General features: G+C 44.1%; 1 protein-coding gene across 2 annotated transcripts in view; it reads left to right on the forward strand.

Moving 5' to 3' along the window:
• LOC111952708 (follistatin-related protein 3-like) overlaps positions 1–19,774 on the forward strand; it is a 33,498-nt gene extending 13,724 nt beyond the window's left edge. Inside the window, exons 3-5 of one of the 2 annotated variants that reach the window (XM_070435159.1) lie at positions 17,347–17,562; positions 17,730–18,001; positions 18,105–19,774. In XM_070435159.1, coding sequence (XP_070291260.1) covers positions 17,347–17,562; positions 17,730–18,001 — 488 coding nt within the window. In that variant the 3' untranslated portion in view covers positions 18,105–19,774. The remainder of the gene's footprint in view (positions 1–17,346; positions 17,563–17,729; positions 18,002–18,104) is intronic. The other variant, XM_070435158.1, reaches the window with a different exon arrangement.
• The last annotated feature ends 288 nt before the right edge of the window (positions 19,775–20,062 follow it).

The raw sequence follows: 20,062 nt of genomic DNA on the forward strand, positions 1-20,062 counted from the left end.
AATCCAAGAGAACTCTGGAAAAATACAATTTGTCCTGCGAGAATAATTGATCTTCCTGAATGGACCGAAGATGAGACACAATGAAATGGTACATAATGGATTTGTGAAATTGAATGTCAAAAACAATACTAAATTCTTGTGTCACAGTTCTCAGGTCACTTATAGAAGGGCACTTATCTGCACAGCAGCCCCAGCAGAGAGGAAGGAGAGCAGGGAGGTAGAGAGACATAAAACGTGGGATATTTCCATCCTGTTGGATTGGGAGGCGTTGGTTAGTTGGGAAACAGGCAGGTCTATGACAGTAGGAGCCAGTTAGTCACAGACTGCGTCAGTGTCCCTCTCTCCCAAGGAGGGGGAGAGCCCAGTCAGCCCACAGTATGCGCTTCACACCCATATTAGAACCCCCATTAACTTAACCGCTGGAGACTTCACATGACCGGTGAGAAAATGCACAAGGAAGGAAGCGGAAGAGAGGAAAAGGGAAGGGAAGAGGGCGGGCTGCCCTCATTGCCGTTCAATCAGTAACACCAACATTCAGGAGTAAATGAGTGAATAGATGATGCAGCTGGGCTGCCAGTCAGACGGGCTGAAGGAGCACTCACCACTCTGGCCCATTCTGACGTAGGAGCGTGGGCTTTTCAGACGGGTGGCCGGGCGGCGGAAAGAACATTTTTGAGAGGCAAATGATTATGTTTTTAAAGTAGAATTCTACGTATTCACACTTTCTGTCTCTGTGCAAAAAGACAGGTAACAAAACATGTGGATTCAGTGTTGCTTTTAGAAACTGTGATGTTCAGTTTGCAACTTATCTCAGAGTTTTTTAGAAGCAGAAGCCAGAGCTCTCACGCCCTTAAAATATTGTGTTCCACACAAATATCTCAGTCACGTTTTTCATCACTGCTCTTTTACAGCCGCAATGCAAAGTGACCTGTGAACCACAATGTTCCAACAGAGCATGCCGCGGATGAAAAGAACAGACCCCTTCACACTAACTATTATAAAACAGAGCGTTCACAAACACGTGCTCTCTAGTCAAAGCGGAGACATTCCATTAAGTCAATCTAGCTAGTATGACTCAGCAACTAAAATGGAAACCATGTCATTAACTTCCTATAATATGTCTCACCTCAACAATTACGCGTGATCTAAAATGTAATTATTTGTATTTTTTACCTGACTGAACATTGGCTGAATTCATGGTCTTAACTGTACCTAAAATCAATTGGGGACCCTTTTAATGTCAGCAACAAAGGTAATGAGTGTTTTATGTGGTGTAGAGCGGCCAGATCTAAGGACAAGCCAGAGATTATTAGAATCAAAGAGTGGAGTGAGTTGGGGGGGAAGAGAGGCAGAAGGTAAACCTTGTGAAGTTAGTTAGTCCATCTTATACTGAGCTTCATGTTGCCGTATTCCCCCAACAGGGGCCAACAGAGACCTCATGTGGTCATACCACTGAATTACAGCAACACGACATTTCGGTGAAAGTTGACTATTGGTGCATTGAAACTCATTTGAAGGACAGTGCACACTTGTCTCTTTACAGTGGATCTGCATAGCTTACTCTACTGTTCCATGGGGAAAAAATATTCCCTAACTGTGAGAAAAGTAGCCCAAAATAGAACTAGTTATCCCCACTATCCACACATTATTATGCTTGGAAAAATGTTATGCAGTGTTTTGAAGCTTCGTTAGTACGATTTGTAAACAACTAATGAGACATCTCTAATGGTTCTTAGATAGACTCCTGCTAAAGAATCAAAACACATTCATCATTTTTAAAGGATATATCTTTTGCTTCTCCTCATTATACCAAAACTCGACCAACTGGATAATATATGTGCCTCAACTTCTTAACACTGAATCTCTCTATAGGGAAAAGTTGTTTTTTAACTGTTTAGATATATGGCATGGAAAACTGAATTAATTTCACTACGGAATCATTATGCAGTTTCATCAGCACTGATAACAACACAAAAACACAGAGGACAAAAGTAATTTGAACAACTCAACGTTGTTTTATCTTCTGACCCTCTAAAGGCAGGATTTTTATGAGAAACCATAATTACTCTTAAAAGCTCAACTTAATCACTTCAATTAATAGTGGTAATATTACTCTCAGTGATTCTTAAAAGGCAAAGTAACGCCTGAGGTACATGCACTGATTGAAGCACATTCACACACCAAAAAAACACAAACTAGTCTATTATGCATCTATCACACTAAAGACCATTGCAAAGCGTCTCACATACTTTTTGACATTTGCTCCCCGTTTGGGGATGCGTCTCAGTTTCTTCTTCTTGAGGATCTTGACAGCCCTCCTACAGAGGTCTCAGAGTCCAGACTCTCCTTCACCTTCCCATAGGAGCCCTCCCCTAGCAGGTCTCCCATCAGGTACTTCCCAATCAGCTTGGCCTCTTCCTCCGCGGCTCGTAGATGACTTCTGTGGAGTCGATGCGATGGTATGAAGGTGTCCATGGTCAGGTGATTCTCCAAACAGTCCATGTCACTCATGGTTGCCCCTTTCAGCGATGTGACTGTTTTTAATACTTATGTATTGTATGTTTGCTGGATATCCTGGGTCGGACAATACTCCAACACTGAATACGAATGCAGACTAAGTGTATTGAAATGTGGATGCTGCAAACTGCAGAAATGCAACAGAAAGGTTCTCCTTAACCTGCTGACAATGTAGCACTGCTTGAGTATGGTGACCAGAGAGGTGAGTGGACCTGGTGTCCAATATTACAGGTCTACAGAGTTTGGCTCTGATAAGAGGGAATGTTTGGTCTCTGTCTGTTTCTCAGATGATACAGGCTTATTCCATCCTTCTTAGCCATTGTCTTGTGACACCTGGAAACTGCTTGGATGTTCTGTGCTTTGGTTGTTGGTTAATGTCATCATGTTTTGGGCAACACATGTAATTACGTTCTGTTGCATAATTGCTATTATTCAAGGTAATAATGAATTGTGAAGTGGCTGTATGATGATAGATTTTCAATGAGGCCTTTTACAAAGCTTGGATAATGGAATGTTCTACTTCCATCCATGTTCTGAATTAATCCTTGGGTACTTGCCAAGCCTGCACAAACTGTCCATTCCAGTTTCAAATGAATCATTGTATGGATCCTCAGATCTGAATACAAATGCACAATCACATGCATAAGCATTTTGATGAAATTCACGAGACTGAAATGCATGGAAAGTGGAAATGCATTGTACACTACCATGTCTATACACACTACGATACTACCATGTCAATACACCACGACAATGATGCGGATGTGCTATCATAACGGTATACATTAAATACTAGTTAACTAGCTCCTATCATTACAAAAAAACAATTGCTGAATATTTTTTATGAACATCACATCCACTCAACAACATAGCAGCCATGAATAGCATAATCAGTGTCAGTGAGTGAGGTCAGAAAGTGCAAACCAGCGTCTTGTCTGTCGTGACTAGCTACAACATAGCTGATTTAAACTCAATTTCACGATTTGAGCGGCGACAAACGGTTAGTGCTGGAGTTTCCGCGTCCCAAACAATCAGTTTTTATCCCAAAACTAGTGATTTCAGCGCCCAAAGAATAGCCCGCAATTACACACACATTGTTCTGTGTAATTGCTGGCTATTCTTTGGGTGTTGAATCAATAGTTTGCTAATAAAACCTCATTGTAGATGTGACGTCGGCGAGCACCAGTTGCCCACACTAGTTGCCGCTCAACTCCATCGTAAATCTCGAGTTTAGTTTAGTCGGCTAGAGCTACAAAACAAGGCATATTGAAACAGCAACGTTAGCAAACTGTTAGCTAGATAACTTCATTGTTTTGCTATAAGGGCACACATATAAAGGAACAATAACAATTCTGAGAGACTCATTTAGCCAGCCGACTCTTGTGCAATAAACATCTCCCCAACTAGCCTGCCTTGCCAGCTAACGTTAGCTAGCTTATCTACTGCAGTTAATCCACAAACCAAGCAATGTTATAGTATTAGTATTTAGCTATCTCTTAGTAAGCTATTAGTTAGCTAACGCTACATTAATTTCCTGTCCTGTCATTTTGCATAACATGTTCAGGTATTGCGGTATATTGTCTGTATGTTGAAAGAGGTCAACTGTACCTTGTATGCTCCTTTACCCGGTGTCATCGATTGCCTATGAAGAAGGGTTGGCTGTCAGAAAACGCCTCCATTTGTTTACATTATCTATGCTCCAACTATAGACAATTCACAATGCGGAAAATCTATAGCCAACATCTACGAATTGTGTGTATAGAATACATGCGATCCTCGAGGGGTTATAATTTTCGATATCAAAGTCATACGATGCAGGCTGCCTGCTACTAAGGTTGGTTATGGTACAAAAAACAAGATTTAAAAACTGTATTTTTACAAAATGTGTAGTTTCTTGTAGAAACAGGACGGTTCAGTGAGTTACCTCAATGCAAACGTCTATTCTTTGACCACAGACAATTGACGTGTTAAAATTTCACTCTGTGATAAAGTCAGTGTTCAAAGCCACAAAAGGTAGAACATATTTCAAACGTGTTTATTAGGGGGAGATGGGCCCTGTCATGTCACTATCACAGGTGATTATGTTTCTGAGCTGTGTGAATGAATTATTGGATTATGCTAATAGTTAAAAAACATATTTTATTAGCCTTCCCTTATGTGGATTGTTGATGCTAACACTCCCCAGTTGATGGGCAGCACTGGTAAATAAATTTTTTTCTGGACCAAATGCATAGTCAGCAGCAATGATACAGTGCACATTAAACAGAGAAAGACAGACAAATACAAACAGAATGATGATTGATAGAATTGTCCTTAAACTATAGTGATATAACTTTTAGAAAACCCTAGATTCTAACACATGCTTCATAGTCATGTCGTTTTACAACATTTCTCCAACTTGAAGGTCACACCAGTATTGCATTGGCCATAGATACATAATAAATAGAGATAAGACGTGGGTTAGTCTGGTTGCCAAACTGTAGCCTATCATCTGTGTGGCCCAATGATCCAAACCATGTGGAGCTGCTGCAGTGACCCAGTTCTCCAGCCCACCCACTGCAGGGTCAGCATTCCACTGTGCCCTGGGGATCTCTGTACAGCAACGAAGGCAACATCTTTCACCACGACTTACGGAACAGCATATGCTACTTCATTTTCTCCACCACAAAGGGACTACAAGCTGGAGACAGACAGATGGGAAGATTGGCACAATTTTGGCTCCCAAGCAATAGCATATGCCACAGAAGAGAGGCCGGTGATAGAGACAAGAGAAAGAAAGGGGATGAGATAGATGGAGGTCTACATGTGGATGAAATAACACTCAGGCTCACTCTGACATTCTCCGTAGGGTTCATCAGTGAATGAGTGCCTCCTAACCATCACAATCACCTGCCATCGCTCTCATGATGCTTTGCATCTGCTTCTGCTTCGCTGTGTTGGTGGCCCTGCTGCTGTGTGAAGACTGACTGGGGCACAAATATTTTTTCACTTATTAGCTTTAATGTGTCCTCTCTCATAAAAATTGAAAAAGCCTATCTCCTGGCTCGCCTAAAGGCTTATACCCCATCTCTAACATGTTGTGTATATCTAACCACATCTAGCTAGTGTATGAGACTCTCTATAGGCTGGATGTATTTTTACTTCACTATCTAGTTTGATGAATGGATTAACTTTGCATATTGTTAAGGTCAAATACATGCTATAATAGTGTGTATAGTTGAGGAAATTAGGCATGTCTGCACTGAGGGAAATTAAGAATGATTGATGTTTGAATTCTTGAACTGTTCTTTATTTTTTGTTAATTAATCCATAAGAAAAGTCTAACACACATCACAAAGCACAATGTACTTATACAGCAACAGTCTCCCATAATCACATCTCACACTCTGTGGATTTCAATTAGGAGGAGAGACATGCAACCTAAAACAGACAGCACCTAGACAACAGAGCCAGACAAGTTACTGTGCTCATAAGTCACTATGGTCACTATGGTCACTACAGATTTAAAACAATCTAGGCATATCAAAGCTGCAAGTCATATATCCTGTTATCAGTAAAAATAAATAATATAAAAAGCTAATAAAACAGAATTGTGATATTGTTGTATTGATTATAGCCAACATTGTGTACAGAGATAATGATTCCTTGTAATACAATTGAAAGCAATGATATGGACTGAAAAGTTCTGAAGTGGTTCTACATTATTTGAAATATTTGAATGAAAACATTGTTATTATCTATTCGCATATAATACTTTAAAATGGTAAAACCTATTCGAAATATGCTAGGCCTACTCTACGTTCACAATACCACCGTATTCAGAAGACGCATGGTCCAGTTGCGTCTGTTGCACTCTGGTGAGGGACGTCTCTTGTCTGGAAATTGAGTCAGAACGCAGAACACGTAGAACACTGTCCGTTCCAGCCCTGTTCCAGCATTATAACTGGCTGAGAGCATCGCCCATCCCAGCAGCATAATTTCGTCTGGGCTAAAATATTATATAGAGGGAACGACCTTCATTTACAACACATTCATTCACGTGAGAGAACTCTGCGAACTTCTCCATTGCCAAGTTAACATTATTTGAAAACATTTGGAAAAGAACAAACAGACATTTTGAAAGTTTTGCCCAAAGTTTTATTTTACAATTATTTGTTTTATCACCATGGGCTTTTTGATTGCTCTTTTCGGTGTGACAGTTGCTCTGAGTCAAATGTTTGGAAGATATTACTGTAAATGGTGAGTAAAGTATAATTGTATTTAAATTATCAAAAATTACGTTTGATATGTAGACTAATTATGAAATAATTATGGAACCACGTTTTGCTTTAAGAAGTCTAGCTTTGCTATCTTAAATTAAAACGCTAAACATTCGAAAGTACTTGATTTACATGATTTGTGAATAATACACATTAACCAAGTTAAACCATAGTTTTTGCTTGCTTGATACTGAGAATTACAGAGTGCAGGTGCGCATTGTGTTACTACGGGGTAATAACATGTAATGAAACAGGCAGGAGCAGGTCTCGAACCCTCGACCTTCTAGCCAGAGGTCCGGCGCGCAATCGACTGTACCGCAAAAGCATGCTCGTGCGGCAGAGTCGATTTCCGCGCTTATAAACCCAGGGTCGTTGCAATATGTTATACGTGCAAACAGTTACTTAATCACTGGTTTGCATTAGTATGCAGAACTGCATGTTTATCCAAAGTAACTTTATTCTCTCATTTAGGGACGTTAGAATAACTTATATATTACAAAGTAATATGTGAGACTTTATGGGTTGTGGCAGTAATGAGTCCTAAAACCTTTAGGACCAACTCCACGATTGTGCAAAAGGTCTCTATTCTCCTGTATGAATTGGTGGATTAGATGCTGCTAAAGTGTATTGCGTGTGGACATGGAGGTCAGCCAGGTCTGGCTACGGACTGTCTGGTCCATTCAACCCAGTTTGATGTAAAGTAAAAAGAGTCCTGGCTATTGTACAAGTGGGCCAGAGCCATAAATCTATATTAGGGCTCTGAAGTGGGCTATTTGTATTTCCAGTAGGCCATTGTATACATCAAAGTATATCTACTTTAAATATGTCAATCATGTATATCAATTATGTAGAAAAACTTCAACTAGATGCGTTCTTGTGTTTGTTGTGGTGTGTTTAGCGGGGATGTGTTGGCTGCAGCAGAGCCAAGAGCAGCGCTGTGACATGATGCTGATGCGTGGGGTCAGCAGGGAGGAAATGCTTCCGGGGGCCGTCTAGACACGGCCTGGTCCAACACTAGTCTGCCTATCAATGAGGTCAGCCTGCTGGGCTTCCTGGGAATTGTGTCCTGCAAACCCTGCAAAGTAACAACGCAGCAGAACTTGCAGAATTACTGCTGTGAACAACTAACAAAATTACAGTACAATCCTATCATATATAGTATGATACTATCTATAATTATGTGCGTTTTGCTATTTCTCAAACATTGACTAACAGAAGTAGATGCTGATTTCTTGACTCTTGTTAGGCAAACCACCATCGCTGTAGTGACCAAAGGTGCCTCTGTCACGCCCTGACCTTAGAGAGCCGTTTTATTTCTCTATTTGGTTAGGTCAGGGTGAATTTGGGGTGGGCATTCTATGTTTTCCATTTCTTTGTATTTGGCCGAGTGCGGTCCCAATCAGAGGCAGCTGTCTTCATTGTCATACTTAGGCAGCCCTTTTTTCCTCCTTCAGTGTGGGATCTTATCTTTGTTTGAGTCATGTAGTTTGCACGACGAAGCTTTTCGTTCGTTGTATTGTTTATTGTTTTTCTTGTGGACATTTAAATAAAATAATGTACGCCTACCACGCTGCACCTTGGTCTCCTTCCGACGACAAACGTTACAGAAGATCCCACCACCAACGGACCAAGCAGCGTGGTCAGGAGGACTGGACCTGGGAGGAAATCTGGATGGAGCAGGACCCTGGAAAGGGGCTGGGGATTATCGCCGTCCGAAGGAGGAGAAGAGGCAGTGAAAGCGGAACGGCGACATTACGAGGAGTTAGTCAACGTAGCAAGCACGAGAGGCAGCCCCCCAAAACATTTTGGGGGGAGATTGGTGGAGTCAGGGTTCAGACCTGAGCCAACTCCCCGTGCTTACCGTGAGGAGCGTGTGACTGGTCAGGCACCGTATTATGCGGTGATGCGCACAGTGTCCCCAGTGAGCAGCCACAGCCCGGTGCGCTCTGTGCAAGCTCCCCGCAGATTCCATGCTAGAGTGGGCATTCACCGAAGACGGTTTGTGCCGGCTCAACGCTCATGGCCTCCTGTGCGTTTTCGGCCCAGGATATCCTGAGCCAGCTCTACGCACGGTATCCCCAGTTCGCCAGCACAGCCCAGTGCGGCCTGGTCCGGCTCCCCGCACTTGCCGTGCTACAGGGGTGATTCAGCCAGGATGCGTTGTGCCAGCTCTGCGCTCCAGACCTCCAGTGCGCCCCACGGCCCAGCATATCCTGCGCCGGCTCTACGCACTATGCATCCAGTTCGCCGTCATAGCCTAGTGCGTCCCGTGCCAGCTCTCCACACTCACCGAGCTAAAGTGAGTATCCAGCCAGGATGTGTTGTAGCAGCTCCACTCACTAGGCTGCCAGTACGTCTCCTCAGTCCGGTGAGACGTTCTGGCTCCACGTACGAAGCCTCCAGCGACGGTCCCCAGTCCGGAGCCTCCAGCGACGGTCCCCCAGTCCGGAGCCTCCAGAGACGGTCCGGAGTCTTCAGCGATGAGCTGCAGTACGGAGCCTCCAGCGGGAGTTCCCAGTCCAGAGCCTCCAGCGACGATCTGCAGTCCGGAGCCTCCAGCGGGGGTCCCAGTCCAGAGCCTCCGGCGACGATCTGCAGTCCGGAGCCTCCAGCGGGGGTTCCCAGTCCAGAGCTCCAGCGGGGTTCCCAGTCCAGAGCCTCCGGCGACGATCTGCAGTCCGGAGCCTCCAGCGGGGGTTCCCAGTCCAGAGCCTCCGGCGACGATCTGCAGTCCGGAGCCTCCAGTGGGGTTCCCAGTCCAGAGCCTCCGGCGACGATCTGCAGTCCGGAGCATCCAGCGGGGGTTCCCAGTCCAGAGCCTCCGACGACGATCTGCAGTCCGGAGCCTCCAGCGGGGTTCCCAGTCGAGAGCCTCCGGCGATGATCTGCGCGGAGCCTCCAGCGGGGTTCCCAGTTCAGAGCCTCCGGTGATGCTGATCGCGGTCCGGTTCCTCCGGCAACGATTCACTGTCCGGAGTCTCCGGCGATGATCCACGGTCCGGTTCCACAGAAGCGGAGGGATCAGCGTAGGGAGCGTGGGTAACGCCCCGAACCAGAGCCGCCACCGAGATTAGATGCCCACGGGACCCTCCCCTATAGGTTCAGGTTTGCGGCCGGGAGTCCGCACCTTTGGGGGGGGGGGGTACTGTCACCCCTGACCTTAGAGAGACTTCTCTCTTGATTAGGTCAGGGCGTTGACAGGTACCCCCCCCCCCCCCCCCAAAGGTGCGGAGACTCCCGGCCGCAAACCTGAACCCTATAGGGGAGGGTCCCAGTGGGCATCAATCTCGGTGGCGGCTCCTGGTTCGGAGGGCGATTACCACACGCTCCCTACGCTGATCCCTCCGCTTCTGTGGAACCGGACCGTGGATCATCAGCGGAGACTCCGGACAGTGGAAAATCGTTATGCCGGAGGAAAACCGGACCGCGGATGCATCACACGAGGCTCTGAACTGGCGGGAACCACCCTGGGAGGCTCCGACTGCAGAATCATCGCCGGCAGGCTCTCGACTGGGACCCCCGTGAGGCTCCGGACTGCCAGGATCGTCGTCGGAGCTCTGGACTGGGACCCCCGCTGGATATGCTCCGGACTGCAGATCGTCGCCGGAAGGCTCTGGACTGGGAACCCCCACTTGGAGGGCTCCGGACTGCAGATCGTCGCCGGAGGCTCGTGCGAACTGGGAACCCCCGCTACTGTCACGCCCTGACCTTAGAGAGACGTTTTATTTCTCTATTTGATTAGGTCAGGGTGTGATTTGGGGTTCTCTATTTCTTTGTGTTTGGCCGAGTTTGGTTCCCAATCAGAGGCAGCTGTCTTTCATTGTCTCTGATTGGGGATCATACTTAGGCAGCCCTTTTTCCCTCCTTCAGTGTGGGATCTTGTCTTTGTTTGAGTGCATGTAGTTTGCATGACGAAGCTTTTCGTTCGTTGTATTGTTTATTGTTTTTCTTGGTGGAACATTTAAATAAAAGAATGTACGCCTACCACRCTGTACCTTGGTCTCCTTCCGACGACAAACGTTACAGCCTCAGACAAGTTAGATGGTTTTAGGTTCTCCATATGTTCCCCTCATAACTGGCAATGAATGAAGCAAAGACGTTAAGGGGTCATATTTTGATCATAGTTCCAAATGGCAGCTCATTTGGCTATAACTAGACCACCTGTTTTCTTCTTGGAATAACTTTGATCCGTATGGAATTTCCATGTCAAGTTAGTTTCCAGAGATTTCTAAATTTTGTGAAATGTGGATCTCGGCCAGTCATTCCATCTAACTCTGTCCAGCTGTTTTGAGTGGCTTCCACTATTGGAAGCCTTCACCATGGGTATTCAGGTTCACTCAAGGATATATTCCTGTTTTTATAAACTAAGGTTGTGGTGGCACTTTAACAAGTCCATGTGATCTCTTGCCAGGGTAGTGGATTATTTTAAACCATGTGAGGATGATTAGTGTCAGCAAGGCTGAAGCCAGCATGTACCAAATAGCAATATAATCCTAGTTTCAAAATGTAGTAGCATTCCTGCTAACTACTGTATGATCGATCATGTTTTCACTTCTATGGAGCAGTCTTATTTTAAGGGATATAAAGGCTATTCCAGCATGCTGTTGATTACAAAAATGTATAAACCAACTAGTTTAATTAACAAGCATAATTACAGTGGGGCAAAAAAGTATTTAGTCAGCCACCAATTGTGCACGTTCTCCCACTTAAAAAGATGAGAGAGGCCTGTAATTTTCATCATAGTAACACTTCAAACTATGACAGACAAAATGAGAAAAGAAATCCAGAAAATCACATTGTAGGATTTTTTATGAATTTATTTGCAAATTATGGTGGAAAATAAGTATTTGGTCACCTACAAACAAGCAAGATTTTGGCTCTCACAGACCTGTAACTTCTTCTTTAAGAGGCGACTCTGTCCTCCACTCGTTACCTGTATTAATGGCACCTGTTTGAACTGTTATCAGTATAAAAAATCCAGAAAATCACATTGTAGGATTTTTAATGAATTTATTTTGCAATTTATGGTGGAAAATAAGTATTTGGTCAATAACAAAAGTTTATCTCAATACTTTGTTATATACCCTTTGTTGGCAATGACAGAGGTCAAACGTTTTCTGTAAGTCTTCACAAGGTTTTCACACACTGTTGCTGGTATTTTGGCCCATTCCTCCCATGCAGATCTCCTTTAGAGCAGTGATGTTTTGGGGCTGTTGCTGGGCAACACGGACTTTCAACTCCCTCCAAAGATTTTCTATGGGGTTGAGATCTGGAGACTGGCTAGGCCACTCCAGGACCTTGAAATGCTTCTTACGAAGCCACTCCTTCGTTGCCCGGGCGGTGTGTTTGGGATCATTGTCATGCTGAAAGACCCAGCCACGTTTCATCTTCAATGCCCTTGCTGATGGAAGGAGGTTTTTACTCAAAATCTCAGCAGTACATGGCCCCATTCATTCTTTCCTTTACACGGATCAGTCGTCCTGGTCCTTTGCAGAAAACAGCCCCAAAGCATGATGTTTCCACCCCATGCTTCATTGTAGGTATGGTGTTTCTTTGGATGCAACTCAGCATTCTTTGTCCTCTGTCACGTCTGCTCCCGCTCTTCCCCTCCCTGGCGCTTGAGGGCGCCAGAATGCCTTGCATCACTCACTCCTGCCATCCATCACGACACCTGCTTTCCTTGTCACGCGCATCAGCGTTATTGGACTCACCTGGACTCTCTTATCACCTGTGTCATTTCCCCCTATATGTGTCAGTTCCCCAGCTCTGTTCCCTGCTTCTGCATTGATTGTTTTTCTGTTTGCTAAGCTGTTTATGTCTCGTTCCATGTCCGTTATTTATTAAATGTTACTCCCGTACCTGCTTCGTCTCTCCAGCGTCATCCTTGTGATAGATCGTGACAGAATGCAGAAGCCATCACACGAAGCATCGGGGAGTACTGGCGTTCTGGTTGGTATAGTGGCATCGGCTCTGGGTCACCACCGATGGAACCGGGGGTGCCTAGCCTGCTCGTCGGGCTTCCACGCCTAGCAGGCTCGAGAGGTTTCCTTGCCCCGGTTGGCTCAGATGGCGCCCATCCCACGTCGGGCCTCAGCTGGATCGTCAGTTCTTGTCTGCCCAGCCTGTCCAGGAGTTTTTGTTTGTTTGTTTGTTTTGTCGGTGACGTCGGGGGTGGATTCTGCCGCCGATGGAACCGGGGGTGCCTAAGCCAGCCCGTCGAGCTTTCATGCCCTGGCTGGCTCGAGAGGTTTCATTGCCTCGGTTGGCTCGGTGGCTTCCCATCCCACGTCACAATCCACCGGATCATCGGGTTTCCTTAGCGGGATCGACAGGCGTCTGGACTCAGCCGGATCGTCAGGCTCCCATGCCTCAGCCGGCTCGCCAGGCTCTCACGCTCCAGCCGGTTCGTCGGGCTTCCACGCCTCAACCGGCTTGCCCAGCGCCCATGTCTCGGCCGGTTTGCCCAGGTGGGACGCCGGGTGGCGCCCCTAGTGGGGGGTACTGTCACGTCTGCTCCCGCTCTTCCCCTCCCCCTGGCGCTTGAGGGCGCCAGAATGCCTTGCATCACTCACTCCTGCCATCCATCACGTACACCTGCCTTTCCTTGTCACGCGCATCAGCGTTATTGGACTCACCTGGACTTCCTTATCACCTGTTCATTTCCTCCCCTATATGTGTCAGTTCCCCAGCTCTGTTCCCTGCTTCTGCATTGATTGTTTTTCTGTTTGCTAAGCTGTTTATGTCTCGTTCCATGTCCGTTATTTATTAAATGTTACTCCCCGTACCTGCTTCGTCTCTCCAGCGTCATCCTTGTGATAGATCGTGACAGTCCTCCAAACACGACGAGTTGAGTTCTTACCAAAAAGTTATATTTTGGTTTCATCTGACCATATGACATTCTCCCAATCTTCTTCTGGATCATCCAAATGCTCTCTAGCAAACTTCAGACGGGCCTGGACATGTACTGGCTTAAGCAGGGGGCACGTCTGGCACTGCAGGATTTGAGTCCCTGGTGGTGTAGTGTGTTACTGATGGTAGGCTTTGTTACTTTGGTCCCAGCTCTCTGCAGGTCATTCACTAGGTCCCCCCGTGTGGTTCTGGGATTTTTGCTCACCGTTCTTGTGATCATTTTGACCCCACGGGGTGAGATCTTGCGTGGAGCCCCAGATCGAGGGAGATTATCAGTGGTCTTGTATGTCTTCCATTTCCTAATAATTGCTCCCACAGTTGATTTCTTCAAACCAAGCTGCTTACCTATTGCAGATTCAGTCTTCCCAGCCTGGTGCAGGTCTACAATTTTGTTTCTGGTGTCCTTTGACAGTCTTTGGTCTTGGCCATAGTGGAGTTTGGAGTGTGACTGTTTGAGGTTGTGGACAGGTGTCTTTTATACTGATAACAAGTTCAAACAGGTGCCATTATTACAGGTAACGAGTGGAGGACAGAGGAGCCTCTTAAAGAAGAAGTTACAGGTCTGTGAGAGCCAGAAATCTTGCTTGTTTGTAGTGACCAAATACTTATTTTCCACCATAATTTGCAAATAAATTCAATTAAATCCTACAATGTGATTTTCTGGATTTCTTTTCTCATTTTGTCTGTCATAGTTGAAGTGTACCTATGATGTATATTACAGGCCTCTCTCATCTTTTTAAGTGGGAGAACTTGCACAATTGGTGGCTGACTAAATACTTTTTTGCCCCACTGTATATGATGGCAGCAAAAGTAAATAATGAAACGTTCTCATCAATTATGTGCTTAAATGATAAGTGGATAACCTCAAGTGATCTAGAATGACAAAAGTAACAAGACAAGTTGTAAAGGACACGCTATAAACTTCAATAATTTAGCTACATTTGTACAGTGCCTTCGGAAAGTATTCAGACCCCTAGACTTTTTCCACTTTTTGTTATGTTACAGCCTTATTCTAAAATGGACTAAATAAATAAACATCTCTGTAATCTACACACAATACCCCATAATGACAAAGCAAGAACAGGTTTGTAGAAATTTTAGCAAATTTATAAAATAAAAAACAGAAATACCTTATTTACATAATTATTCAGACCCTTTGCTTTGAGACTCGAAATTTGGCTCAAGTGCATCCTGTTTCCATTGATCATCCTTGAGATGTTTCTATAATTTGATTGGAGTCCACCTGTGGTAAATTCAATTGATTGGATATGATTTGGAAAGGCACACACCTGTCTATATAAGGTCCACAGTTGACAGTGCATGTCAGAGCAAAAACCAAGCCATGAGGTCGAAGGAATTGTCCGTAGAGCTCCGAGACAGGATTGTGTCGAGCCACAGATCTGGGGAAGGGTACCAAAAATGTCTGCAACATTGAAGGTCCCCAAGAACACAGTGGCCTCCATCATTCTTAAATGGAAGAAGTTTGGAACCACCAAGACTCTTCCTAGAGCTGGCCGCCCGGCCAAATTGAGCAATCGGGGGAGAAGGGCCTTGGTCAGGGAGGTGACCAAGAACCCGATGGTCACTCTGACAGAGCTCTAGAGTTCCTCTGTGGAGATGGGAGAACCTTCCAGAAGGACAACCATCTCTGCAGCACCACCAATCAGACATTTATGGTAGAGTGGCCAGACTGAAGCCACTCCTCAGTAAAAGGCACAAAAGGCACCTAAAGACACTCAGACCATGGGAAACAAGATTCTCTGGTCTGATGAAACCAAGATTGAACTCTTTGGCTTGAATGCCGAGCATCACATCTGCAGGAAACCTGGCACCATCCCTACGGTGAAGCATGGGGGTGGCAGCATCAGAGCAGGTTCACCTTTCTACAGGAATATGACCCTAAGCACACAACCAAGACAACGCAGTAGTGGCTTCGGGACAAGTCTCTGAATGTCCTTGAGTAACCCAGCCAGAGTCCGGACTTGAACCCAATCGAACATCTCTGGAGAGACCTGAAAATAGCTGTGCATCAACCCGACAGAGCTTGAGATGATCTGCAGAGAAGAATGGGAGAAACTCCCCAAATACAGGTGTGCCAAGCTTGTAGCGTCATACCCAAGAAGACTCGATGCTGTAATCGCTGCCAAAGGTGCTTCAATAAAGTACTGAGTAAAGGGTCTGAATACTTATGTAAATGTGATGTTTCAGTTTTTTATTTGTAATAAATTAGCAAAAATTCCTAGAACACTGTTTTTGCTTTGTCATTATGGGGTATTGTGTGTAGGGAAAAAAACRATTTAATCAATTTTAGAATAAGGTTGTAAAGTAACAACATTTGGAAAATGTCAAGGGGTATGAATACATTCCAAAGGCACTGTATATCCCTATCGAGAGGTGTGTCCATCCCACCTTGGAACTGGTCCACAATATATCCCTGCAAGTTGCAGTGCAATTGAATAAAATCGAAATAATCAAATAAATGGACAATAACCCTCCTCCTTCTCCTCCTCCCTCTTCTATTTCACTCTGCATTAATTATTTCCCAATGCTGGCTGAGACACAGGCCTGGCTGCCTCCCCTCAGGGAATAAAAAAATGAATTTCTGTTTACCACAGGAGAAATGTTTGCCACATGCCCAGACGTCTGTTTCTCATAATGTGGAGCACTATCTGGATCATTAAGCAGACTGAAAGAACAAAACTACAGCATCAATGTACATGTGATACTGTGGGGAAGTGCTGGTCTATTATCATAGTACTGCCTGTCAGAGTCAGACTGGGCCCAACAGTTGATCCTCCCCATTGGGGCTACTGATTTCCAGTGCTTCAAAGCATTCCTGGGTGTTGACTAGTGCTCCATGTCTGACCTATATTTAAATCTGCATTGATTTGTGAAAACGTATATGAATTGCAACGAGCTGCCAGTGAACCGAAGCAAAACATAACAGAAAAAGGGATTTTCTTGGATTTCCCTGGGAGGAATGGGGACGAATCTGATACTCGTGTGAGAAATCCAGAGGTATCAGAGTTGGCCTCTTTGGAGATGGAGAATAACAGGATATTAAAGCAAGCGCTTGCAGAGAAAGGCAATAAAGTCCTGCTTTTTACAGGATCAGGTCTGAATATCACTCTCTATTAGGCTCAAACAGGTCCTGAGAAGCCTGTTGAAAGGTGGCGATGGTATATCTGTGTTGTTTTAGGGTTACAGTACTGGGTGACTTCCTATTGACCTGGCTGGGCCTTGGAGAGTCAACTAAAGTCAGTTGAGCCTGCGGTTCCTCCTGCCACATCTCTCAGCCTGTAAAACCCAGTGACAGGCCTTTGAACTGGTTGGTCTGCTCAAACACCCTTCCATCCATCTAAGACTTAGCCCTGCTTTCATCATTACAGGGATCCTACAGTCATGGAAACAGGAACAACCTCAGACACATTCTTACAGACTTGACATCCTTGTGTATGACCATAAACAAAATATGCGTTTATTGTAAATGTTTTGCTGGATAAATCATGCTGCGGTTAAAGACAAAAGTTTTCAGAAATTTGTTCTGTTTTGTTGAGAATGAATCTTAAGCAGCAGTGGATATGGATCACTTGATGACAGACCATTTAAGATGAGTAAATGCTTCGACAGTAATACTGACTTTTTACTCTATGTTTTGCAGAGACCTGTGATGGTGTGAACTGCGGCCCAGGGAAGGTGTGTACGTTGAAGGCTGGACGTCCTCAGTGTGTGTGCTCTCCCGACTGCACTAACATCTCCAAAAAGAATGCTGTGTGTGGCAGCGATGGGAACTCCTATCGGGACGAGTGTGTCCTCCTGATGGCCCGCTGTAAGGGACACCCTGATCTGGAGGTCATGTACCAGGGAGAATGCAAAAGTGAGGACACGCCTGTACTTCAAGAGTTATCTTGCATGTCAGCAGTTTGGTTATTTCAAATACTAATTGTGCTACTGCAGCAATATTACACACATTCTTGGATTCAAATCAGTATTCCTTTGTAGCGATACTATATTACTAATACTCTATGTTCATGTTCTGTCCAGAGTCTTGCTCCAATGTGGTGTGCCCAGGTACCCACACCTGTGTGACAGATCAGACTAACAGTGCCCACTGTGTCATGTGCCGCACAACCCCCTGCCCAATACCGCTGAAGTCCGAGGTGCCTATCTGTGGCAACGACAACATCACCTACCCCAGCGCCTGCCACCTCCGCAGAGCCACCTGCTTCCTGGGGCGCTCCATAGGAGTGCGTCACTATGGCAACTGCTCTAGTAAATCCCCTTCACCATTCCTGATCTTTCAACACATAGCCTAAGTATAATCAATAAATTAATAAACAACCTAAATTGAATGGATTTTCCTACTTGAGATATTTTGGCATGTGTTGGATGTGTTTTGTCTTGTGTCCTCTCTCTCAGGTGTTCCAAGAAACACTCTGGCTTTGGAGGCCAGTGAGGAGAATTCACTCTAAAGGGACAGTTCTTGTGTGGTCCAACTGGTACTTCAGTCCACCTGGCACTAGACTTAGCTTAGTCCACCCGGTACGAAGATTTCCAAGAGATCACCTTCAATACGTGAACCAACATTGTCCCGATGTTCACTCACCAAGTTCTGATTTATGTTGACTACTTTTTTTACAATCACTTATCCCCTCCATCCCTACCCCCTGTACATAGAACAATGATACATTTGATGTGGGGGGACCCGTTGGAAGTAGCAGTTTGTTCTTCCAAAAGGAAACCAATACTGTATTTGTTGATGCATGCAATGTATGTTAAATAGGATGATTTGCTCATGAAACTGTGGAGAAATATGTAGGGGGCTTTAAGTATAGGAAAATATGTGTATATTGTAAATAAATACTGCTACTATTTATTGAAGAAGGTATCAAATCTGTTCTATTTATGTTTTGACCCTGTATACAAATCCATATATCAATAGGTCAGCTGTATTTATTGTATTTGGTTTTAAGGTACATATATTTGGTTTTAAGCTACATGTATTTGGTTTTAAGGTACATGTATTTGGTTTTAAGGTACATGTATTTGGTTTTAAGGTACATGTATTTGGTTTTAAGCTACATGTATTTGGTTTTAAGCTACATGTATTTGGTTTTAAGCTACATGTATTTGGTTTTAAGGTACATGTATTTGAATGGCCACTGGCATTCTTTTATTTTGGCAAGTTGTTTTTATTTTTGTGTATTTTTCATATCCCTAAATAAAGTGCTTTGTCCCCTTAAAAGCAGCATGACAAAAAAAACTCAATTTGTTTGGATACTGGATACCACATTTAGAGGATGACAATATATATTCTTTCAATTCAATCTAAGCAAAACGGGGTAACTGCTGTCTGTATTTCAGTGTTGTTTGGAGGTGATGAGAGACTTAGCCAAAACAAAAGTGCACAGTATGTCTCCTCTCACTTGGCTTTCACAGAGTACGAAACTGTTTACGCTGGAGCCCAATAAAATGTATAAGCCTCCCACTGATCACTCAAATTAACAGTTTAGTTCAGTGTGCAGCAATTTTATTAGACTGTTGGTTCAACTCCAAGCCTTTACAATACCTCCACTGTTGAAGTCTTGGCTTTGTTTATTTTGTATGTTTGTGGGTAATATGAGTCCAATATAATTCCATTCGGGTTGTTGAATACACCGTAATATAGTGTAACTGCAAAATCTGACAAATGTTGTTAGCCTTATCAAATTGAAAACATCATAATGCCAAATGACATTAATTTACTCAAAGTTAACTCACCGGATCCCCAAGCTGTGCAGCCGAATCTATCTGTTCAACGTTTAAGTACTAGTGGCCATTTGAACCAAATGGGCAGATAGCTATTTGCAAATAGCTATTGGTTATTGTGATGTGAATGAATAGTGCTGCACACCCATTTATTCTAGATGATTTAATAGATTTTTAATTAAAACAAATACTGTTTTTGAACAATTTACACTAGTTTCTTGTAAATAGAACTCAATTTCATGTACCTGTGTTCCTACTGTGAAATTTGAATGACAAATGTATCTACTTATTTTTGTATTTTTGTACTGCCGTTTTATCTCAACATAAACTATAGTATTTGTCATGATGCCTCTTTCATTTCTGGTGGAACTTCGACAGTCATTAAATTCATGTTATACTAGTCAGAATAGTCTCTCTAGTCAAGTGCATAATTCCAGATAGGCTTTGTCCTACCCTCTGTTATTAATTCTCTATTATACAAAATATCACTTACAGTACAAACATACTGTATGCACAGTAATTGCCATTCTAGATTCTAGACTTTTGTCAGTCTAAAAATACACACAATAGTAAAGGCATTTATCAATGGAGTCATTTCAAGCCTCATGGGGCGGTCGTGACAAGCTTAT

This window comes from Salvelinus sp. IW2-2015, linkage group LG26 (assembly GCF_002910315.2).
Source record: "Salvelinus sp. IW2-2015 linkage group LG26, ASM291031v2, whole genome shotgun sequence".
Classification (NCBI taxonomy): Eukaryota; Metazoa; Chordata; class Actinopteri; order Salmoniformes; family Salmonidae; genus Salvelinus; species Salvelinus sp. IW2-2015.